Below are 26,678 nucleotides of genomic sequence, written 5' to 3' on the forward strand. Positions count from 1 at the left end.
ATTTCATCGAAAATAAATTTTGAAAATTTTAAGCGCGCGTACGCATGCGTTACATGCGCTACGCACGTAATTGTATTGCCATATGATGATTTATGCCCTGAAATTTATGAGTACCAAATTTTATTTAATTGTGATTCATGGTTGTTAAGATATGATTACAAACGTGATTTCGTTAAATCGTGCGTAGACCGCGTAATTTTTTATTGCGCACCGTGAAAACATAACCACATCGATTCCTGGACATAAGGAATATACTGTAAAAAATTGACTTAGCTAGATTAAACTGATATCAAGATAAGGTCAGAAAGCGATAAAACGCATAGTGATACCGGACCGACAGACAGACCGACAGACCGACATACCGACCGACCGACCGACATAGTGAACTATAGAGTCGCTTCCACACGCGACTAAAAATCAACACCAGCTAATGTAGAAACAGTCAACAGCTTATGTAGTAACGAAAATTGCCTCCCAGCTTATGTAGTTACGATCGGCAGCTAATGTAGAAAATGTTATATATTTTACACAAATGCATCGATCTTTACTCTTAGCTATCAGTCTTTCCACCTCTCGTAAGCAACCTTCTATGGTCAGTAGTTATCGAGATAGGCCTGTAGCATATCAAGGTCAAAGGTAAAAAATCGTTCCTATTTGAACCAACTTAACAAAACCACAAAACACTTACACTAAGATTCAAGATTCTTTATTACTACAACTTGACATTCTGACTTTACTTTGGTGTAATACATAAGTACAAAATACATAAAAAACATCAACAAGTGATTAAAACAGATAAAAATGGTGCTAGGCCTACAAATAAAATTGATGTTAAGATGTTATAAAATGTTTTTTGAAAAAGTGTTGGTACTACAGTATTTTTCACATATACACTCTTGTGACGAATTGCGATATTTTCTTGAATGACGAATCCGTGTATGCATAATAAAAATAGGCAGCGCGAAATTAAGGCTATTTAACTGTTACTATGGCCGTTAATTTGCCTTTGTTCATAAACGTTTTATGCTGACGGTATTATTATTATTATTGACATTTGAATTTTGTGTTTGGTTAAACTTCATTTTATTGACGTTTTCCCTATCGTCAACCGCCTCATTTAGTATTAATTTTTGGGCGTCCGTCGATATCCAGTAATGTGGATATCATGTACATCTAAATATGCCAAGCAGTATTTTGCATATAGATGCTCACTGAGAAGTTGGGGTAGTACTATTTTATGTTACTGTCTAAGTGCAGATGATGTTGAAATATTAACGTTAAGACCTCTACTTACTTTAAATTACTTTTAAAAAAAAATGTATTTTTTCCCATTATTATATTTTACACCAAAGAGTACACATCTGCGTTTTGAAAATCTAAGAACTAGTATTTAACCTCACTACCATCACCTTACAAAACGTACTTTAATTAAATTCAACCATAATGTTTAGAATAACATGTAGTCCTAAGACGTTTATTTTAATCGTATTAAAATCAATTTGAACTCCTAGTTATATTAACGTCATTGTATGTACACTACAGTAACTATAATACCAATAATACATACGTTCCATATTCTGTCCTATGGAAGGCAATCGCCATTAAAAATGTCAATTACAGACATACAATGTATTCGTAGAAATACACAAGGTACTCGCGGAAACGTACAACGTAGCCTTACTCGCGGAAACTTACAAAGAAATGCACAAAAATACATTGTATGTTTATAATCGTATTTTTGGCGGCAATTGCCTTCCATAGTACCCACAATCGCAAAAAGACTAGATATTCTCAAGTTCTTCTTTCCTACCCATGTATATTTAATCTAAGCATTGGTTTAACGATACCAAATGATAATCAGAATTCTCAACTAGATAATCCAGCAAGAACACAAGATTCATATAAGTATCAGGAAGGTCTGTATCTAGACAAAGTATTCCACCATCAGAAGTTTGTAACTTTTCTGAAATTATTCTCAGTGCCTTTGGTATACGTTCAACATCTCGAAATCGGTAGTAATTCTGTACAGTCAGTAATGGTTCTGCAAAATACGATCATAAAACCTACTCAACACTTTTGGTAATACAGTAATAGTAATAATAACTAGCTAACTCGGTATTTGTTTCTGATTTGCTGAAATGCTCCCATTAAAACTAAATTCTATATTAAATGTCATGTTTTGTACAATTTTTATTGAGGAATAATACCCTTTGTTTATTTCTTTTTTATATATTAGGAGTTCTCTCAGTGTCGGTTATTGGCCTTACCTGACTTTGGCGGAAAGTTAACAGAAGGTTTAATAATACGGAATCCTATGCTTTTTAGCTGTTCCTTAACTGAACCACCGTCTTCATCAGGTGAATAAAACATCGGTTTTAAATTGAGTTCTTGAAGACGCATTTCAGAACTAACTACGGCTTCTCTGATCCAATTTGGAGACATTTTTTCAAAATGTCCAGCTGGATATGGATGATTTCCACGAAGACCAATAGTGTAGTCCTTTGCCCAAGCTTTGACTAGTTCCGGCCATTCTTCAGCAAACGCACTGAACACAAACACAGTGACTGGTATTTCTATCTTATAAGACTTTAGTGTAGTTAATACTCTTACTGCCTGTTTTCTGGTCATACCAACGTTCACTGTAATGGCTAGATTATTGTCACCATTGCATTTGTTGTAAGTTTTTCCCGCTTCACCCGGAGCTGAATCTGGTACCTAAATAGTATGATATATTTAATCATATAAAGTGTTAGGTGACATTGATCGGTGAATTAATTACAGTCAGTAACAAATCATGCAATGGACAATGAGTCAGTAACAGTAAACGTTTGGTCGATCAATTTAGTTGTATCGATAGTTCATGGAATGGACAGTGTGTCAGTAAAAATGTCGTCGGTCAATCAGTCAGGATGTCGTCAATCAGTCACATGGAATTTCTGTAATTGCCAGCAATCAGTGAATAGTCATTAAGCGTCAGCATGTCACTAAAAATGATCAGCCAATTCAATCACCTCGTCAGTCAGTGCGTGTAATGGTCAATGAGGCAACACTTAACAGGTCAACCATTCACCTCGGCGCAAAGAATGGAAAATGAAACAACAAGTTAGCAGCCATCAGGTCTCAGTGAAATAATCACTGAATACGGGTAGGCCGTCGGTAAGTGCATATAGCTAGTAAAAGATCTGCACGTCTACTAGTCAAACAGTTAATCGATCAATCAGTTACATCGTCAGTGTGTGCATGGGATGGTCAATGAGACAACAAGTTATCAACCATTACAACCTCAGTGAAATAATCACTGAGTACGAGTAGGTCGTAGATCAGTCCGTTTGCTACTTATCGATCTGCACGTCTACTATCTACTAGTAACAGTTAACATGTCAATCTTTCACCTTGGCACTTTGTGACTGATCAGTGCTATTAGCACTGATCAATCGAGTCTTTGTCAGTTTCAATGAGCAAGTAACCAAGCAGTAATTAAGTCTGTCAGTCGTATTGCAGATGATAAGACTTGCCTGTATTGGATGAATGGTTGCAAAATCCGCATAATTTCTACTTTCTGCACCCCAGTCGAACATCTTTCTCCCTTTAGTTTTAACGTTTTCAATTATGTGTGACATCGCAGATCGAGAGAGACCCACCGGCTGGTTCTTATGGTATTCGCCATAATACCTATAAACCAAGTTTTTACAGTAATGTCATGATTTGTTTTCAGCGTTAAATCGACTGAAATTGCGCTGCTCTCATGAATACAAACCCCAGACGCAGGGGCACATGCCAGTATATATGATAGCAATTATTATCAGTTGCGTTAACGTACTTTATCGTTTTATTTTGATTTCGCTTCAAGACGGAAGCGCACGCACCATACACTGCTCGCATTAAACACAAGTCAAGGATGGAATATATTCTTTTGTTTTAAATAAAAACACAAACAAATTACTTACGATAACCTTTGGCTAATGTTTTTCTTTGAAACTGTTTTTCCGAAATAACATATTATAATTATAAAAACAACTTACTTATCAATCCATGCAAACGTTCCGTCCTTCAGCATTTTCTCAAGAATTCGGAATTCAGCGCCCTCAACATCTAATTTAAAAATGACGTAGTCTTCCTTTCTCGTATTTTCCTGAATCCATTTAGATACGTCTACAACTGGTATTTGCTTACGATGAGACAATTTCCTTCGTCCTCCAGTGTCGGTATCTGTTAGTTCCTTTTTATCAACATAGAGCGTTCCCCCTCCCCATTGCATGTCTCTTCCGTTGTTCTTGCCTTTTTCAGGGGCCCATGCTGATTCCGTAAATGCAGTCATATTTCCTAGAAAGATAATTCCATTTCGTTTTCTATTAAAAACAATATAACAAACAGGAAGAAGGGCACTGTCAATGCACATTTTTAGAAAGAAAGTAAAGTTTAAATCCAATCAATATACTGTACTGTACTATAGTACATACAGTAGCCTACAATAACGTCTAAATGATCACATACATTTGTTTATTTGTAATCGTTTATGTAAGTTTTCTATGTTCATTCAAAACTATATATAAACAAAATATAGACCAATAATCTTCAACAATCATTTAATTTAATTTGGTATATTTTTATCTCTTTTTAGCATTCCTTATATTCTTGGCTTAAATCTTATCATAAGTTTTTGTATTTGTAATTTTTGATGACCAATCTGGTACTACTGGTACTGCCTAAAACTCCCAAAAAATAAAAGAAAATCCAGCTATAACATAACATGTAACGATACACCACTACGACATTTATATATTTTTTAAATTATTAATTAATACAAACGTTGAAAAGCAACTGTCAGTAATAAAATAATAAAGTTTATTTATTTGTATATTATGTGTTTATAATCTAACAGTTGGGCCTACCCACACTCACAGTAATAAAGTTTATTTGTATATGTGTTTATATTATACCTAACAGTACCAACACTCACAGTAAGAAATGTTCGATTCAAATGGCGATCAAAAGTGGTTAATACCTATTTACAGTATTGTACAGCATTGCAATACTATTTATGTTTATTCTCCATTTATGTTTTTCCAACGATCGGAAAACACCCCTATTTGGGGAAAATCGTTTAACCTAAATTTGTTTTAATTTTTAATAACTAATTATCTAACTCAATTTTATTAGTAAACAGGCTTAAATCAGAACCGAAAGTACGAACCAACTTCATATACCATCGAGTAAACATTCTAGAAGTAACGCGCGATTTACCGAATTTTGTCCTTACGTAAATGTATAATATATAGATTAGAGAAAATAGAATCTGTTTATTTAGTAATACTGGTGAAATTAGACCAATTGCATTTTTTATTTAGCTGTTCTTTATACAACAACATGAGACAGAAATACATTAAGATCAAACATTAAAATATATATACCTATTTGAATTATGTATTTAAAAATAAAAAAGAATTAAGACTGTTTGCTATATACATTGAAAAAAGTTTTAACTTAAGGAATGTCCAAATCAAGAGAACTAATTTTATTTTAATGTTTTAGAAAGTGCTTAAGTTTAAGAAACGACCGCCTAAATATTGATTCATGTTATTATGTAATATAGGCCGAAGGCCAAAATTAAGAAAAGAAAGAAAGAACCGTTGATATATATAAAGTTTGCTGTATATTGTTCTAAAACAAGGCCATATAGATGGCTGCAGTCGCGTGCTTAGTGTTTACCGACCGACCGACCAACCTACCAACTGACTGAAATTACTGAACATGTTTAAAAATGTTGAAATGTTTAAAAACAGTTATATTTTTTTAATTTACACGTGCGTAGCCTGTCACTTTTGACGTGCTCGTATAACGTAATTTCGAGTTGAAAAGTAAGTCAAGAAAACAGAAATCGGGCAAAAAGAGTGCGCAATAACATTTAACGCGCAGTGCGCGCGCAAAAATCTGCGCACTCATGGCAATTTTGTAAACGCTTGAAATTGCCTGACACGTACTCTTATTTCATCGAAAATAAATTTTGAAAATTTTAAGCGCGCGTACGCATGCGTTACATGCGCTGCGCACGTAATTGTATTGCCATATGATGATTTATGCCCTGAAATTTATGAGTACCAAATTTTATTTAATTGTGATTCATGGTTGTGAAGATATGATTACAAACGTGATTTCGTTAAATCGTGCGTAGACCGCGTAATTTTTTATTGCGCACCGTGAAAACATAACCACATCGATTCCTGGCCATAAGGAATATACTGTGAAAAATTGACTTAGCTAGATTAAACTGATATCAAGATAAGGTCAGAAAGCGATAAAACGCATAGTGATACCGGACCGACAGACAGACCGACAGACCGACCGACCAACCGACATAGTGAACTATAGAGTCGCTTCCACGCAACTAAAAAGATAATAGCAATACAGACTTGGGACAAGTCTAAGGCAGCACTTGCCAGCTTTATACTATGACGTTATCCAAATTCCTTCACTTGCACTGATGAAGGGCTAGTGTTGCCCGAAAGCTCTGCCAACTTTTCTAACTGTTTTACTTCTTGTTTTGATTTAGCTTTTCGCTCTTATTTTGTATCTCCATTGAGATCCAGCCACTGATACCCACAGCATTGTCATTTTTTCAGTAATTATATATATATATATATAAATCCAAAGGCAGATTACTGAAAAACTTACTTTATATCGACATTTGATTTAGCCTTGCAAACCTTACAATATACAAATAATATATGACCTTCAATTCTTAGAGTAGGTTCCTCGTCTTTTCCTTGAATAACTTTACACTAGGTACAGACATCTGGTAGGGAATCCCATTTATCCACACCACAATTTGCAGAGAACTGCTTTCCAACATCTTTTCATGATATTGTTCTTGTATAAATTCCCAGATTGACCTCTCAAACCTTCAAGGTTAGGAAGGGAAAAATATACTTGTAGTGATTTATTTGTATGTTTCCATCATATCAATTTCTCAGTACCTTTTCTAAGCGGTTTATACCTAGTTTTTGGATTCCCAACAACCGATGCATGTTCTAAAATTGGTCTTGCTTTAGAAAACCCCTAAAACATTTTTTAATGATAATCATCTGATTAGCCTTCATGCAAATTTCTTCATGACGAGTAATTTCAAATTTTTCGATATTAAAACCAAGATATTTCTTGTTAACAACTTTTTTACATATTGAAGAAAAGCGTGAAATCTTAAAATTAAGTAACCATTGCTTTGACCAGGATGACAGATATCTAAGTCCTTCTGTCACAATCATCATAGCTTTTGATTTCTTTTATTATTTTAATATCGTCCGTAAACGTGTTGGTAGTTGCTTCTCCGCCATTCTTTATTCTTATTATCATTCTTTATTTCCTCTCATTTTAAAAATGTCGTCACCATTTCATACCATTTATTGTGCAAATGTATTAATAACGAATTTCAACACCTTAATAGATAGCATATACCCTAGGCCTATATTTATTTTTAATTTTATGTTTGATATACAAACAAACGATAAAAAGCGTCAATGAATGATATATATTGTATTTTGTTATAAACAGTGATAAACCTAGCAATAAAAACTGCAATAACATAAACTAGGTAATTTTAATAAATAAGATTTTAAAAAAGACAACTCAACCTCCACTACACGAACACACCACTGAAGAATGAACGCTCATTGTCGATAATCATTTGAACTTTTCTGTAGACATATTGTATACCATTTTTTTTAATTCGAATCTATTCAGTACATCATACATAACGGATAAAAATATCGATTCTTTTGTGTCACGATTATTATAATATTCTTGGTTCTCTATTGACATATTGTATACCATTTTTTTAAATTCGAATCTTTTCAGTACATCATACATAACGGATAAAAATATCGATACTTTTATGTCAGGATTATTATAATATTCTTGGTTCTCTATTGTTCATCCAGTATAACAATGATATGCTGATGACACATCTAATTTTTTTCCTAATAAACTATCTGTATGATGAAGAACTTAAATTAATATAATAATAAATTAAATATGTCGTTATTTTTCCGGCAATACACTTTCTAATAATTTCAATAAATGAAATGCTTTATGGACGAAACAAGCTTATAGAACCTTTCTAAAATGTTTAATGACATTGAGATTCAACTGGTAGACATGTGCGCTGGGCCATCAATGGGATAGCACCCGGAAGTTCTGACAATATTATACCAGTAGTAGTTTTAGTCACTTTTAAAATGAAAATCTTTGAAACAGCACTCAATGTATATTGTTTTATATTAGGAAATATCCCGAACATGGCCAATCCTCCCCGTTGGGGAGAGGGAATGGGGGGGGGGGGGGCGGCGGACATACTCACCTCACCCTTCTTATATGATCTTCCATCCCTATACCCCTCCCCGCTGGCACCTCCAATGTTGTAATATATTGTTATAACAGTACAAATGTAAATGAACTGATTTTTAGACACCATAGTCCTATGCATTAAGCATAGGACTGCGTTTCATATATTATAACAATAGGGATATATCTAGATACTAAACATTTGTTTTGCGGCCATTTTCTAATTAACAGCACTTAAAATAATGTGTATATGGTAGTTCAGATCTTCGAAACTGTAAAGAAATATAAAAAGCATTATAAAAACTGTTATAAAGTGGTAATTAGATCTATCATTTATGTTTTTTTGTCCTTTTTAGGCATTTTCGCCTTTGCCGGCCATTTTGTTTAAAAACCCTATTTCCCCAACCTGGATTTTTCTAGACTTTTAATATGTTCATATAGGGACCTTATAGAAATGCATTGTGGTGAAATAAATTCTGTTGCAATTTTTAAAACCATATTTTATAGTTTTTCTTGCTAATGTCGGTCGGTTGGTCGGTAAACACTAACTTGAGCACGCGACTGCAGCCATGTATATGGCCTTGTTTAACATACGAAAACCTAACGAATTTTAAAATGATAATCGACTTTCGGAAGAATAATTACATGAAAATCGAAAATGATAAAATTTGGATTGTGTCTGAATAAATATTTGGGTGCAATTTTAGATGATCAGAAAGACAAACGCATTATGAAACAGAATATCATCACTGACAGAAGGGCGTGTCGGATTACTGAAATGACCGTAGTCAATTTTATGATTTCATTAAAAAAGACCAAAACAATATCAACCAAAGAATACATATCTACTACAAAAAAAAATACAAATTGTGTGAACATAGTTATTTTAAGTTTTATTTATTTTTAAATATAGTGTACAAAAAAGAATTTATGATTTTATTTGACCAAATAAATGCTATGAGAGCAGTTGACTGAGGGTTATTTATTTCGAAATGTTAGTGTACAGAAAATAATTTATTAGACCAAAATGTATGTTATAATCTATCTGCACCAAAGTGGTTACTGCATAGTAAATACATGAAGAAATCTTTCTTCAGCTTTTAGTCAGTTGTGATCTGTGCTCGCGTCTCATTCAAGGTACCGAGATCGAGGCTCACCTTAGGAAACGAAATAAGATTTTTTAATTTAATATCCGTATTATTGTTTGTTCAATTTTATTTCTTTGTGTATATATTATACGCATGATTTATAATGAAATCTAGTGAATATCCTTATGTCTTTGTTATTGTGTCTTTAATCGGATTGTACCGGATATTGCATTTGCTAATGCCTTTTAGATTGTGCTTTTGCAAAACCAGCACAATCAAATGATTTCTTGACTTCAAGTTTGACTGTTTAGTTGTTGTTTCATAACTCTGGAAAGGTTAAACCACATTTATATTGTGTTTAAAGTATATAACTACTGTTGTAAAGTCGGATCAAAATGCTCAAAATCAGTTTCTAATCATATTGGAAGGACGATTTAGGCCATTTTAGTGTTAATGATTTAGACATTAATTTTGTTTCGCGTCACTCACAAATTGTATTGCGAATTTCTCGTACGTATCGTAGAACGTCCGTTTTTCGCACTAGGTGTATGTTCTGCGTTATAAATGCACTATATAAGAAACACCTTCCCCAGAGCCGCCGATGTATCTATCCAGTAGTAGTAAATCCTTTCATTATGGATCTCTTGAACTCCCTAAAGCTTCAAACCGGTCTTAACGCTCATTCACAGCGGTACTCACGCTGCTTTCGCACCGTCATTTTGTTAAAAAACGGTCATTTTTGTTTTTACATCGCCATAACTCAGGAACTATTACTCCGATTAAAAATTGCCTCACACTACACTAAAGTTTAAATAATAGTGGATATTATGATTTATACTTTAACTAAATCAGAGAAAAAAAAAACCCCGTCAAATTATGTTTTAAAACATCTACTTAGTCAACCGCTGACAGCGTAGAGGCCGTATTTTGGTCGTATTTTTGGTGAGGCCATGCTTTAAATTCATCATTATCGTTACTCAAAGGCTACATACAAAAGATTGCCTCCCACTACACTAAAGATGAATATTCATAGATTTTGGTCACGTAATTTTTGTTCTGATTGGTTGGAAAAACCCCCATCAAAATTATGATTTGCATAACTGAAAATTCAACATAGCGCGAAGATTTAGATGATTTGGAATCCACCATATCGTGAAGGGCTGAATATGTTTGCAGAAATGATATCTGTTATTTTGCGTATCCGGATATTCACCCCCTGGACATTTACCCCCCGGACAACTACCCCCCGGACAAGCACCACCTGGACCACTACCCCCTTAGGACAACTACCCCTTTAGGACAACTACCCCCCGGACAAATACCCCCCGGACAACTACCCCCTTAGGACAACAACCCCCTTAGGACAACTACCCCCTGGACAACTACCCCCCGGACAATTACCCCCTAGGAACAATTACCCCCCGGACAATTACCCCCCTCCCCCCGGACAATTACCCCCCGGACAATTACCACCCAGAAAACTATCCCTTTAGAACACCCTAACCACCCAGACCATTCAACAACCTGACTCTGCAACAGTGTATAATAGGAATTAATAACTATATTTTAATTCGTTACTTTGACGAATTACTATTCATTATTGTAAACAAAAGTAAAAGATTTAACATAAATATAGCCTGGTATAAACTGAAGATTGTCACACATGATCATAGGATAGTCGAACGTATTATATAGTACTCCCTGTATTTACTGTAAAGACTGGGTTCGCTAATAATAATAATAATTTTTGCGTCAGGACAATGCTTCGATAACCACTGGTCTTAAAAAAATTAATTTTTGTCTCAAATTTGTCATATATGTATTTTTGTACACTTGAAGAATAATATCACTTTTGATATTTGACCTCAATGTTCACTCACCGAATAAACGTCGATCTTTAAATAAATTCCCCTCAAATAAACGGTGACCATGTCACTCCCATGAAACATCATATGGAATAATCGGCGTCTATTTCCATTAGATTATACCCCCTCCCATTGAATAAACAACTTTCTTCCAATAAATGTCCACCTAAAAACCACCTAAACAATAAACGGCCCAGGCCGTTTTTTCAATAAATACGGTACTTTAAATCTAGCACATCTAGGGTCTAGCGTGCTGTTAAACAGAATAATCGGTTAAAAACGGGTGTTTCGAAACTAGAGACCCGAGACCAGAGACCAGACCCCCGAGACCCAATACGAAAAGGGAGACCTAAATATACGAAAAGGGAGACCCACGTACGAAAAGGGAGACCCCACTATACGAAAAGGGAGACCCCACTATACGAAAAGGGAGACCCCACTATACAAAAAGGGAGACCCTAATATACGAAAAGGGAGACCTAAATATACGAAAAGGGAGACCCAATTATACGAAAGGGAGACCCAAATATACAAAATGGGAGACCCAAATATACGAAAAGGGAGACCCACTATAAGAAAAAGGAGACCCACTATAAGAAAAGGGAGACCCCACTATACGAAAAGAGAGACCACACTATACGAAAAGGGAGACCCTAATATACGAAAAGGGAGACCCAAATATAGGTCTCCCTTTTCGTATTGGGTCTCGTTTCAGGTCTCTGGTCTCGGGTCTCTAGTTTCGAAGCACCCGTTAAAAACAGATGATTTCATTTTTACAGAAACCAGTCCTATATATTTGTCTACTTTTGGATGGGGGGGGGGGGGGTAGTTGACCGGGGGGTAGTTGACCGGGGGGTAGTTACCCGGGGGGTAGTTACCCGGGGGGTAGTTATCCTAAGGGGTAGTTGTCCTAAGGGGGTGGTTGTCCGGGGGGTAGTTGTCCGGGGGGTTGTTATCCTAAGGGGGTAGTTGTCCTAAGGGGGTAGTTGTCCGGGGGGTAGTTGTCCGGGGGGTAGTTGTCCTAAGGGGGTAGTTGTCCGGGTGGTAAACATCCGGGGGGTAACTGTCTAGGGGGTAGGTGTCCTAGAACCGTTATTTTGTAGTGCGCAATAACTTTTATAATATATATGAGAAACAATTTGTTTGAATAATATTTACTGCGACCATGTTTTCAAATTATTTGAACACCAACTGTTTTGATAAATGTCTTGTTGACCACATTCTACCCATGTTATAATGGACGATTCAAGGCCCTTTCCCAGTGATGACTAATTTTTAGGGTGTCTAGAAAACTCAGATCTCAGATATATCTGAGTTTTCTAGATCTAGAAAACTCAGATATCTGACTTTTTTATATCTAGAAAACTAAGATATCAAGATCTGAGTTAGAAAACCTAGATCATCAAATGGATCATTCCATTATTACAGGGTACGGTAGCTTGTTTGAAATACTACAGTATTATGTTTTCTTACTATAATAATTATTGTAACTTGTAGTAGCAGCCTTAACTTAAGTCATAAAGAAATACTGTATACACCTTTTAAAATGTAGGCTTAGCATTATAGGCCTAGCCTAGCTAAGCAAACTCAATTGAAGGCTCAACGTGTGGGCGCTATCGCGATGTATCGTGAAGAGTAGGCCTTGCCCTACTAGACTAGGCTAGAAGTGGTCAACTCGTACCCAAAATAACTCGTACCTATTCCCAACTTGGCCGGCTAACTCATACCTCAACCAACTCGTACCCACACCAACTCGTACATACCTAATTTTTAAGCCTACATTTTAACGGTAACGTGCACTGTATTTTCTTTATGATTTAAGCCGTAGGCCGCTTAGTCTTCTACATGTTACAATATTAGTAATATAACGTAGGCCTACACAGGAATCAGTTTTAATAATTACTCTAGTAGGCCTATTTCAAATGATCTACCTTCTCATTAGTAAAGGAATGATCCAAATATTTGATGATCTGAGTTTTCTAGTTCCAACTCAGATATTGATATCTGAGTTTCCTAGATCTAGAAAAGTCAGATATCTGAGTTTTCTAGATCTAGAAAAGTTAGATATCTGAGTTTTCTAGATCTAGAAAACTGAGATATGAGTTTTCTAGATCAGAGTTTTCTAGACACCCCTAATTTTATGAAGGATTAGTAAATTGAGTGATAACGGTGGGTTAAAGGCTAAACGAAATTGTACTGTTTGGTTAAAAATAAAGGGAACAGAGATCCATATGCACTGGAAATGTTGATATCCCAATACTCTTAATCATCCACAGCAACTCCTTCGTAACGGGTTTCAAATGTAGGTCTAGTTTATAACATTCCCCGTACAATTACGGTACTTGTGATACCTTTACTCCCCAGACATGTCCTATTTTCATCCAAATTTTAAATATTAACAATCTCCTGTATTTACAGTAGTAATTGGTATTACTATAAACAGACAAATTTTGAGTAATTTTCTTCCAAATTTGTAATACTGTAGTAAAACATTTTACTGTAATTGCAAGTACAGTAGAGGAAACAATAGTGTAATGGGATTATATAGCATGTTGATAACCATACTGGTGAATAAAGGTAAAATATATTTTAAGGTGATGATAAATCACTCACCGTCTTCTGAAGCTACTCCAACAGGACAATGCAGATAGTGTTTTTCGTATGGACTGAAATATGGTGCAAGGCGTTCATCGATTTCAAATGAATGTATTATAAACTGTTTTCCATCAGGATATGTCTCCCTAAATAACTCCACCGTGGATGCCATGTTTCCTCCGCAGTCCAGCAAGATTTTTCTGGGTCCGATTTCGGTTGATTTGTGATCGTCATCATGTTGCTTATCCCTTTAAAAATAAATTATCAAATCATATTTTTAGGCTTTAGCGTTTGTTAATGTTGTTATAATGCATTGGTTATTCTTTGATAAAATATGTATAATTGAGTTACCTCAAACTTAACGTATACGATCAATTCAAATGACAATGAAACAATTTTCTCTCGACAAAAGTAACATATTAATTTAACTGAAAATTGTAAAATATTTTTAGTCGCGTGGAAGCGACTCTATAGTTCACTATGTCGGTCGGTTGGTCTGTCTGTCTGTCGGTCTGTCTGTCTTCGGTCCGGTATCACTATGCGTTTTATCGCTTTATGACCTTATCTTGATATCAATTTAATCTAGCTAAGTCAATTTTTCACAGAATATTCCTTATGGCCAGGAATCGATGTGGTTATGTTTTCACGGTGCGCAATAAAAAATTACGCGGTCTACGCACGATTTAACGAAATCACGTTTGTAATCATATCTTAACAACCATGAATCACAATTAAATAAAATTTGGTACTCATAAATTCCAGGGCATAAATGATCATATGGCAATACAATTACGTGCGTAGCGCATGTAACGCATGCGTACGCGCGCTTAAAATTTTCAAAATTTATTTTCGATGAAATAAGAGTACGTTTCAGGCAATTTTAAGCGTTTACAAAATGCCATGAGTGCGCAGATTTTTGCGCGCGCACTGCGCGTTAAATGTTATTGCGCATTCTTTTTGCCCGATTTCTGTTTTCTTGACTTACTTTTCAACTCGAAATTACGTTATACGAGCACGTCAAAAGTGACAGGCTACGCACGTGTAAATTAAAAAAATATAAATGTTTTTAAACATTTCAACATTTTTAAACATGTTCAGTAATAATGTCGGTCGGTCCGTCTGTCTGTCGGTCTGTCTGTCTGTCGGTCTGTTTGTCTGTCGGTCCGGTATCACTATGCATTGTAGCACGCGACTTAATGGCTGTTGGCCTTGTTAAATAATGGTTAAGTAAAGTATCCTAGGTTTGAATATAGTTTCTCTACCAAGCAAATTTGATGAATTATTGTTACTTATTATTAAGTATCTACTAAACAACAATTCTAATGATATCATAGCACTCAACAGATACAGATACAGATCTTTTATTGTCATACAAACCAAAATAGTTTGTCTTCTTGTTGCGAAAAAGGATACACTCAATTAGTAGAAAAAAATTTAGAACACTTGCAAAACAAAGATTTTTCCAACAATGAAAATTCTAATTATCTTATCTAGGTTTGTTTTATTAAATACACTGACAGCTAAAGGTAGAAAGGAATTCCCAAATCGAGTTGTTTTAATACGCATCATTCTTAATCTACCAGACTTAACTATAAACTCTCCATGCAAGGGATGCGTATCATCAGCGATAATAGATTTAACTTTCTTATTTACAAGATCATTGCACATGTTTTCTAAGGGGTTTAAGTTTACGTTTAAAATGTTGCTAGCTGTCTTCACCAAATCTTATGGACAAAGGTCTTTTATGTTCTCTGCTGCTTCTCTTTGGAATTCTCTCCCTCGTCATTTTACTAAATTAACCTGTATTGCTATTTTCAAAAAAGAACTTAAAACGCATCTTTTTAACATCCAATTTAAGCGCCTTTGATTTTTACTTCGGTTTAGTTGATTCTGGCGCTATACAAATACCTAAATTATTAGTATTATTATTATTCAGTCTATTGTTATTGGCTTTGGTAATACTGTTACCCCAAAAAATGCAGCAAAAACAGAGTACAGATTGTATAACAGATTCATAAAACAGTTTTATCAAAACATTACATATACATTTAACTTATTCATATTTCTTAAACAATAAAGACGTTGGTTACATTTCGCAGATAATTTATCAGTATTGGGGTTCCAGTTTAATTTATTATCAATCATGTTGCCCAGATACATACATTGTTTAGATAATGTAATTAAAGATGAATCAATACACACTGATGGCTATGATATTTATAGAAATGACAGAAATAGGGAAGGGGTTGCAGTTTACGTATATAGAGGAGGATTTTTTACTTGTAAACTAAGAAATTATTTCATGAAAATGAAAAATCTAATAGTGTTTGTGGAATCTCTCAGGGATCAATATTAGGACCCTTCTATTTATCTTGTGTATTAATGACCTACCTAACTCGGTTTCCCATATAAATGTAAGCATGTACGCAGATGACACTGTGTTACATTATACATATAAAGACATACACGATATAATATAATATATATATATATATACAAAGTAAATACTGATCTAAAACACGTACAACTATATTTAGCAAGTAACAAAAAGTCTAAACGTTAAAAAGACTGATTTTACGAACACATCAAAAATTAAATAACTTTATTAACATGGATATTAATATAAATATATATGGTACAAAACTTAAAGAAAAAAATAAATAACTGTAAACATTTAGGTATGAGTATAGATGAACATTTAAAATGGCATAAACAAATAGATCAAGTGAAAATAAAGTAATATCAGGTCTGTACTATCTAAAAAATGCAGCAATATTTTTTCCTCAATTAATAATTATTCAATCATTAATGTAGCCTACTACAAATCTATCATAGCCCAACATTTTGACTACTGCGATGTTGTATGTGTCGTTGTAACCAAACCCTCAAATGTAAACTCCAAGTACTCAAAAATAAAGCAGCCAAAATAATTACACATACATCTAGTTATGACTCTAGCTCACAGGCGGTCAAATATTTAAATTGGCTTAATTTAGAAGAAAAACAATATTATAACGAAGCAGTCACAATGTATAAAATAATGAATAACTTAACACCATCCTACTTAAGAGACAGATTCTATGAACGCAAACAAACATATAATACTAGATCAAAAGATATTCTAAGTTTACATAAGGCAAACACTGAGTATAAATTGAAAAGTTTCTCGTATTCTGGCGCAAAGCTATGACATTTTGTGAGCAATTATGTGTTTCCACTGTAATGTATTTTTTATTCAATTTATGTCCACTTTCTTATTCTATCTAAACTACAAAACACCCAAAATATTTTACTGTTGTTAGTGTCTTCGCGCATCATCTAATTTTGACTACTACTACCTTTTTTGTGTTGATTTCAAATTCGTAAGCAGCTGTAGTTTTATTATTCCAATACATCTTAATTCTATGAATTACCAATGCATATTTTATCATTGAAATCTTTTAAACTGCTGACTGATTGACAGAGTTAAGGGTCTTTCACACCTGTTCCGGCAGCGATTTTTTTTTCGTACATAAGTTGGGGACCCCTCATGAAACGTCACAAAATAAACATGAATAATTCATCAGTTAAATTTGTTGTTCCGTGTGCGTATAGCAACAAGAAGTGATTACACAACTGCGATACGATACTTTCTACAGTAGGCCTAGGATTCTAAGTCAATTCACGTGATTGCCTTCGCGCACTCTTCTTCACACAGAATGTGTCGAGTCGAGGCTAATCGACAGCTAGGCAAGACATTAAACTAAGTAGTAATTCATTGGACATAGCCCAAAGAAAGCTTAGACCCACAAGAAAAAAGAATGTGTATAATTTGTGTACTGTATTTGTTTAATTCTGCTATTTTATTATCAAACAATATGCATGTACTCAAAGGAAGATTTGACCCACAAGAATAAAAAATCTATTTTTGTGTAATGTTTATTGTTTAATTTTGCTGACTTATTACTCGGATTGTGTCATACCAAAAATAGTGTAACTATCTTTGGTCATACCTAACACACACACGTCACACACACCCACACAGAATAGACATGGGTTTAGAGACTAATAATGCCTAATAGTATTAATAGAAAATATAATTTTAACACGTAATTCTTTAGTAATAAATTATATTAAAAACACCATAAACTAAAGGCTGATTATTTCGACAATCCACACAAAACGCCGCTATTCTTCTATGAAATCGCACGCCGCAACAACAGCGGAGATAGGCCTAGAATCGTACCGCACTTGTGTAATAATCACTTCTTGTTGCTATACGCTTGGGTGCACACGGAACAAGAAAATTTAACTGATGAATTATTCATGTTTCTTTTGTGACGTTTCATGAGGGAGTCCCCAACTTATGTACGAAAAAAAAAATCGCGTTCCGGCACGGTTCCGGTCCGGCGCCGGAAAATCCAATCGAACGTCAATGTTTCGTTTTCACGCGCATACCGATTGGCGCATAGCCACGTGAAAACGAAACATTGATGTTCGATTCGCCGGACCGGAACCGTGCCGGAATAATATTCACACAGCACAATTTTTCTTTAGCGTCTTTTACAGTCAAAAGTAAACTCTAAAGTTTCATGTTCAGGATCGCTTTAAACTTTTAGTGGCGTGCAATGCAAATTTACAGCTCACTATGTCGGTCGGTTGGTCGGTCGGTCGGTCGGTTGGTCTAACTTGAGCACTCGACTACAGCCATGTATATGGCCTTGTTAGCTCACAGGTATTTCAAAGTGAAGGGATAGTGTATAACAAAATCAATGGTCGTAAATAGTTTCGAATTTTATTCTTGATACAATTTGTTTTTATTTTGTCAAATTTTATTCATTTATTTTATTCATTTTATTATACTTACTCCTCCCATGCGAAGTTTTACAAACACAACTCGCAGATGACCTGTAAATGTTTTGACTTGGTATATAGAGTATATAAATATATCTTTTCAGTTGTTATTTTCAGTTATTATTATTATTATTATATTATATTTACTGTTGTTATTTATTATATTATTAGTATTATTTATAGTATTACTATTTTTAATTATTGTTTTTTACTACGTAATTTTTTGTATATCGCTGTTACCGACTACAACAGCAGCGATCGTTTTATTTATTATATGATTGCCAGTTAGCAAGATAACAAATTAACATCAACATAATAGACTATAATACATTAACATAACACAATACTGTATGACATGAATTATTAAAACTAGATGGCACGCTCGCTTCGCTCGCGTACCATCTAGGTGGATTGCCATCTTTTTTTCCACATCTTGCAGTTCTTTTTATATAAGGTATTATTTGATGTTATCAATATATTTAAAAAAATAAAATTATTTATTTATTTATATATATTTACACAGTGCTATGCAACACAATTGATTTGTATATATGTATGTGTGTGTGTATGTATATAGCTCTGCTAACTTTTCTGGCTGTTTACTTTATCGTTTTGATTTAGTTTTTCGCTTTTTTTGTATCTCCATTGAGATCCAGCCACTGATACCCACAGCATTGTCATTTTTTTCAGTTATTTGCCTTTGGATTTATATATATTTGTATATATATATTTATATATTCTTTGCCTGATTTGTTTATATATAAATATTGTATATTTATATATATATATATATATATGTAACTGAAAATAGTCTATATAGGCTATATATTTATATTATATTTCCTCATCTTTATCGTTTCAAATTAATTAATTAACATTTCAGTATATCGCCGGGCTGTTTAGAATTAATGTTTATTGTCTGATGAGTTTGTGTGTATGTATGTATGTATATATGTATATATACATTTATATAGGTGTGTGTGTACATATATGCATATATATACAAATAAATAAAATAATTAAATTAATGTTAATGTTCTTTGCCTGATTTGTTTATATATATAAATATGTATATTTATATATGTGTGTAACTAAAAATAGTCTATATAGGCTATATATTTATATTATATTTCCTCATCTTTATCGTTTCAAATTAATTAATTAAAATTTCAGTATATCACCGGGCGGTTTAGAACTAATGTTCTTTGCCTGTCGTGTTTATATATTATATTAATGAAATGTATTATTTGTAACTCGTACTTACTTTTTTTAATACCTTATTCATTTGTTTTAGTATTGAATGAAAGAAAGAAAATAAATGTTTACGTTGAGTTGAGTTGAGTTGAGTTGAGTAGGTCGTGCCCACAGATGGTTCTCGAATACACAGTATTTTCCAGCGAGAAAAAAATGGAGATTTCAAATGTACGTACTGCAGGACTATAATACATTGTCGTTTACAGAAACGAATAAATATACACGATGATTTATGTAGTCAGCTAAAATTAGCACCCTGGGAATTACTTCCGAGAGAGAAACAAAATGAGTCAATTTTTTTTATTTGGACTCATTTAAACAAACCCAATTTGTGTTTTGTATGTAACATTAAGGGTTGAGAGATGGGGGAAGAAGATAGGTACAAAGAGGAAACATTTTAAAATATATTCTTATACACTCAGTAACGAAAAATTGTTTTTAATGTTTTATAGGCCTATAAATAATATACCACTAAATACGTTTATATATTTTTAAATTATTAATTAATACAAACGTTGAGAAGCAACTGTCAGTAATAACGTTTATTTATTTGTATATTATATGTTTATAAACTAACAGTAGGGCCTACCCACACTCACAGTAAAAAAAGTTTATTTGTATATTTGTTTATATTATATTTAACAGTACCAACACTCACAGTAAGAAATTTGCGATTCAAATTGCGATCAAAAGTGGTTAATACCTTAACAGTATTGTACAGCATTGCAATACTATTTATGTTTATTCTCCAAGGGGGCCCATAAATCTAAATCTATACCTCTATGGTTAAACCAAATAATTTGGAATGTTCCATTCATCACAAATCAATACATTTGTAAAAACGTATATTACATGTATCAAAATAGCATTTTTTAAAGAAAATCGGCCTGTCTTCAACATTATGATGCTGTACTCGAACTGTTCAACCGGTTTTCAGCTATTAAAAACAATTATCGTAGGAGGAGATAGGAAAATGCGAAGTGTCCTCGTATTATTGTGTGCGGGTATTTTTCAAATTGGACATCCATTAGACAGTGTATACCACGATAAGGAAAACACCCCTATTTGGGGCAAATCGTTGAACCTAAATTCGTTTTAATCGTCAATAACTAATTATCGAACTCAATTTAATTAGTAAACAGGGTTACATCAGGTGGTTAAAATCAGTACCGAAAGTACGAACCAACTTTATATACCATCGAGTAAACATTCTAGAAATAACGCACGATTTACCGATTTTTGCCTTTACGTAAATTTATATATAGATGAAATCGATACTGAAAATAAAACTTTAGAGTGGCCAATTTGAATCTCTTTCTTCCTGTGGGGTTTTTTTCTGAATTAATATTTCAGTGTTGGCTCTAGTTGTCAGTACTTCCTCATTTGTGTGTGGGTCCATACAATTTTAAGTATTAATCGTACAGAACACATTAATGTTTTTAGTTATTACTACTTAATTTACTATGTAATTGTTTTGTATCCCTGTTACCGATGACAGCAGCGATCGTTTTATGACATGATTGCCAGTGGCAAACTAAAAAATTAATTAACATCCACATAATAGTTACCATAATACATTAACATAACACAATATAACATGAATTATTTAAAACTAGATGGTACGCTCGCCTCGCTCGCGTACCATCTAGGTCGTAGATGGTTCTCGAATACACAGTAATGTTAGCGTTAAAAAAATGGCGATTTCAAAACGTACCGCATGACTATAAATATATTTTTCAGAAACGAATAAATAGACACAATGATTATTAATGTAGTCAACTAAAATTAGCACCATGGGAAGTAGACCTACTTCCGAAGGAGAAAGTTGTTTAAAAACTTATTTCAACAAATCCAATATGTGTTTTGCATATAACATTCGAGTTGAGGGATGGGGAAGAGGATGGTAAAAACAATTTTTAAATATATTCTTTATCCACTCAGTAACGAAATATTGTTTTAAATGTTTTATAGGCCTATCAACAATATACCACTAAACACAGTAAAACATTTACGATTTAATACTTTTAAAACTGTCCCTGTTATAGTCGATTTATAGTAAAGTGCATGTAACGATACACCACTACGACGTTTTTTATTTTAATTATTAATTAATACAAACGCTGAGAAGCAACTGTCAGTAATAAAGCTTTTATTTGTATATTATGTGTTTATATATGTAATGGTTCATGATTTTAGGCACTATTGTTTATTTAACTCAATTACCCAAATTAAAGGAATAATTAATGGAACATCCTAAAGTGGTATATCCTATTGGACTGTCCAACGGGAAGGGGTACTTGAGAAGCCAAGCCAAGTAGCTTTTATCTGTCTCTTTGTTCCAAGCCATTGTCAAGAGCAGACATATAGAATTTTAAGCTGATGTCTTTATAAATTCAAAGCCTTAATATAGAACTATTATTATACTGTATCAAGCTTGGTAATACCCGATCTATTTAGACAAATGATTTGCCATGAACTGAGGCAGGCTATGATAATTTTGTACCTCTTTACAGAGGCTGTTTTGCCTGCCTGTTTTTGGTGCCGCCTGTTTATTTTTTAATAAATGTTATGCAATCAAGACGAGTTACATGTTGTCATTGTACAGTACGTGTCGACCGTTACGCCACACAAGATAGGGAGGTCAGAGCCTTTTTCATATATCCAGCTGTAGAGCCTACCCACATTCACAGTAAGAAAATTTCGATTTAAATGGCGACCAAAAATGGTTCATTCATTCATAATGGTATATTTATTAAATTAAAATTATCTTCACAAAAAACGAACTGAATTGTGACAATGGTTTACATTATTAAAAGGTACTTAAAATATTTAAAATGTTTTAAAAAGATAGCATAAAATAACATAACAAATTGAGAACCACACAATACATCATATAAAAACATAAATAAACGAGTAGGCCTACAACATCAAAACAAGTAAAAATCTAAATGACTGGCCAAGTGAATTGAAAAAATGACCAAACATATTATATTTTATTTTATTCTTTTTACTTTTTTTCAATACTGTAGTAAAATCAGTTGAGGTTCCACTGCCTAATCATGTATGGAATGGAACTGTTACGATATCTGACAGTCCGGCAAACAGGGACAGTAAGTTTGTTTGCGCTTCGTAGGTCTCTGCCATGAGACTCAAACCTACTGAGTGGAATACACTCATCTTGGCTTGAAATTAACGAGGCAAAACATTTGCTACAAATTTCATTACGACGAACATTTAATTGTATTAAATTACACTGATCAAGAGCTAGATTATAGTGCGAAAACAGAGGCCATAGAATAATTTTACAAGCTCGCTTTTGGATTCGCTCTAACATATTTGATTCAAGTTGGGTAAGACCAGAATGCCACACAGGAGCAGCGTATTCAGTTAAGGGTCTGACATACCCAGTGTAAATAGTTAATAAGTCAACAATTGGCATTGTGAATCGCTTAAGGACTTTCAACAAATATAATCTACCATTAGCTTTGCTAAGCACTTTAGTCATATGAGAGCTCCATTTAAGATCAGAACTAATGTTAACGCCTAAGATTGTAGTATTATTCACAATGTGCAACGACTGTCTATCAATGTTGACTACATGATTAACATTTTCTCTAGAGAAATTTACACTCATAACTAAACATTTGCTAGGATTAAGTTTAATATTATTAACTGTCGTCCATTGCGATAGTTCGTTTAAGTGATTTTGCATAAAGCTAGGTTGCTTGCAAAGACGGGGTACAACAATGGTAATATCATCAACATACTTAAATACGTCAATCGGCTTATCGTAAAAAGCATCATTAACCATGGCAAGGAAGCAGAGGGGTCCTAAGCTGGTACCTTGAGGGACACCTCGAATGTATTCCCATTCACTAATGCTGTCTAGAAATCTAACACATTGTGTTTGATCACTAAGAAAACTAATAATTCATGTAATTACAGATGGACGGACTTGAAATTTAATCCATTGTGGTCAACATAGTCAAAAGCTTTTTTAAAATCAGTTACCACTACAGTACTTTCACTTTGTTTCTTATCAGCACTTCTATAGAGAACAGCCATAAGCTTAACAATATAATGATTAGTAGATATCTCTTTACGATTACCATACTGGTTGTGGTCAAGGTTGGGATTCATTTCATCTAACAACAACTTAGACATGAAAATTTCTGAAATTTTTGCAAAGTAGTCAGTGAGGGAAATTGGTCTAAATTTACGTATTTACAATATTGTTAAAGTATTACAATATACTATATATCAGTTTAAAGTTTGATGATCTCCAAGGGCCCATAAATTTACCTACTTGTGTTAAACCAAGGGCTAATAAATTTACCTACAAACTGGGAGTCTGAGAGATTGAAATTTCAAATTTATCGCAAATCAATACATTTGTATGTATATTAAATCTAGACTATCAAAATAGTATTTTTTAAAGCACATTATGATACTGTACTCGAGATGTTCAATCGGTTTTCAGCTATTAAAACAATTATCGTAGGAGGAGATAGGTAAATGCGAGGCATCCTCGTATTATTGTGTGCAGGTATTTTTCAAGAGGACATTAGTACAGTGTATACCACGAACGGAAAACACCCCTATTTGGGGCAAATTGTTGAAACTAAATTCGTTTTAATTGTCAATAACTCAATTTAATTAGTAAACAGGGTTACATCAGGTGGTTAAAATCAGTACTGAGATTCTAACCAACTTTATATACCATCGAGTAAACATTCTAGAAATAACGCACGATTTACCGAATTTTGCACTTATGTAAATTTATATATAGATGACATCGATACTGAATATGAAACTTTAGAATTTACTTTTGACTGTAATAAAAATAATATTATTATGAATATTTGTTACTATGGATAATTTTGTTGATTGTTCAGTTAACAGAAAAGGAGTGGCCAATTTGAATCTATTTCTTTCTGTGGGTTTTTTTCTGAATTAATATTTCAGTGCTGGCTCTAATTGTCAGTATTTTCTCATTTGTGTGTGGGTGCTCCATACAATTTTAAGTATTAATCGTACAGAACACATTTCTGTTGCTTCTTATCTTTTGTTCACTCTTTTGGACATGTTCTACCATTCAGATGCATACATTAGTATTTACATATCCACTTAAATAGGCTCGCAAACATCTAGCGTGTGTACTTTTCAGAGTTATAAAAGAAATTACAAAAACTACATTACCCGTGCGATCCAAAATACAATGTGCTTACTACAGGTTCTCGCCTATTTTCTTGTAGAACTGTATTGTTTGTAAAATCGCAATGGATAGCTGTTAAAACAACTCCAATAGTAAAAGATAATCCGCATATAGCAATAATTTTTATTCCGCTAGTCATATTGACAGTTTTAAAACAAGTAGGAAAGAAAACCATAAAGGCTAGGTTGTTATAATTTTGAACATAAGAGGGCGAAATTTTCTCTACTAAACACGCGTTAGACACAACGATCAACAAATTGATTATAATTGTTTTGAAGGGATATTTTTGCTTATTTATGGACATATTTGTTTGTTTTTTTATTTTGTATCAGCAGTAATAGAAAAGATAAATTAATTTAGTATTTTTTTCATGTGTGATCATTGTTTTTTAGTTAAATAATTACATATTGTGTAATTTTCCACTGCAATTTGGAATGAATTAAATATTAATTTAATTCATGCAAATGGCAATTACCGGGCTCACACATTTTCAATTTTGTCTTTTACTTGGAAAAAAAAAATGCAGACAGTGCTGCAAAACATGATCTTTTCAAATTGATGCATGTGAATGTCTGAACAATTTGAAATTTACTCAATACAACTTGTAATTAATTATACATTGTTTGTGCATTCAGATCACTGGTATGATGACTCGAAGCCAACATTTGGACTAATGAAGACCATAAGTTGACCTTTCCAAACAACTAAGTTTCAGAAGAGACTTTATGTCCATACTGAAATCCATGGGGTTGAAGGAACCAAAGATACATTTGACAACCTTATTAAACAAGATAAAACGTAAAGCAGCAAAAGTTGAGCAGACTGGTGAGTGGATGGAGTTGTTCATGGAAATGACTGATTTCTTAGAGATGCAGGCCATTATTGGTCCGGCGTCTGAGCGAGAAGGGATAACGCCGCATTGGCTTGAGCATGGAACTCCTGTTTTCCAAGGCCACAAAACAAGAAATGGAATAACTAACCATTTTAATTTTGCAATCTTGTGCTGAGTTTGTGCATGTTAAATTAAATTAAAGGGGGATTGATTTCATGTGACAATTATGTTCTTTTAAAAATGACTGAGTAATTTAAACAAAATCTTAAACTATTCTAATAGGTTCAATTCAAATTGTGTTCAATTTTGGTGGTCATACATTATTTGGATTTTGAATTAGAGCTTGTCAAGGTTTACGCATATTTAATGAGGCTATCAAATGCCATATCATACATGTTCTTGCATTTCATCCATTTTTATGAGTATAAAATGCATTAATAAATATAGTTATGGTACATAATTGAATTAAGCATGTTTTAAGGAATTCATGCGCATTGAAAAAAAATGTATAGCCGCCACCTAATTTGCATATTTGGAATTTGCATATTTAATGACCTAATTTGCATAATTAATGAGGTACTTACATAAGAAGTAAATATTTTGATAGAGCTTGGAATACTTAATCACCATACCAAGTTTCATCACTGTGCTACGTACAC

At 33.5% G+C, this 26,678-nt stretch overlaps 1 protein-coding gene across 1 annotated transcript; it reads right to left on the reverse strand.

Moving 5' to 3' along the window:
- Positions 1-527: 527 nt before the first annotated feature.
- On the reverse strand, positions 528-25,326 carry LOC140046776 (uncharacterized). The gene is made up of 6 exons (XM_072091504.1): positions 25,172-25,326; positions 13,904-14,133; positions 4,023-4,323; positions 3,516-3,672; positions 2,268-2,715; positions 528-2,041 (listed from the first exon to the last, which is right to left on the reverse strand). Exons 1-6 carry the CDS (start codon positions 25,324-25,326, stop codon positions 1,821-1,823), a joined length of 1,512 nt encoding a protein of 503 aa, XP_071947605.1. The 3' UTR covers positions 528-1,820.
- Between the last annotated feature and the right edge of the window lie 1,352 nt (positions 25,327-26,678).

This window comes from Antedon mediterranea, chromosome 4, assembly GCF_964355755.1.
Source record: "Antedon mediterranea chromosome 4, ecAntMedi1.1, whole genome shotgun sequence".
In the NCBI taxonomy this organism is placed as follows: Eukaryota; Metazoa; Echinodermata; class Crinoidea; order Comatulida; family Antedonidae; genus Antedon; species Antedon mediterranea.

Excerpts from the sequence above, each read along its gene's own strand:
- LOC140046776 (XM_072091504.1), bottom strand. The coding sequence starts at position 25,326 with ATGACTAGCGGAATAAAAATTATTGCTATATGCGGATTATCTTTTACT. Across the intron at positions 2,716-3,515 it reads CAACCATTCATCCAATACAG|GTACCAGATTCAGCTCCGGG; the intron begins GCAAGTCTTATC and ends CATACTATTTAG. Across the intron at positions 2,042-2,267 it reads TAACTTTCCGCCAAAGTCAG|AACCATTACTGACTGTACAG; the intron begins GTAAGGCCAATA and ends CGTATTTTGCAG.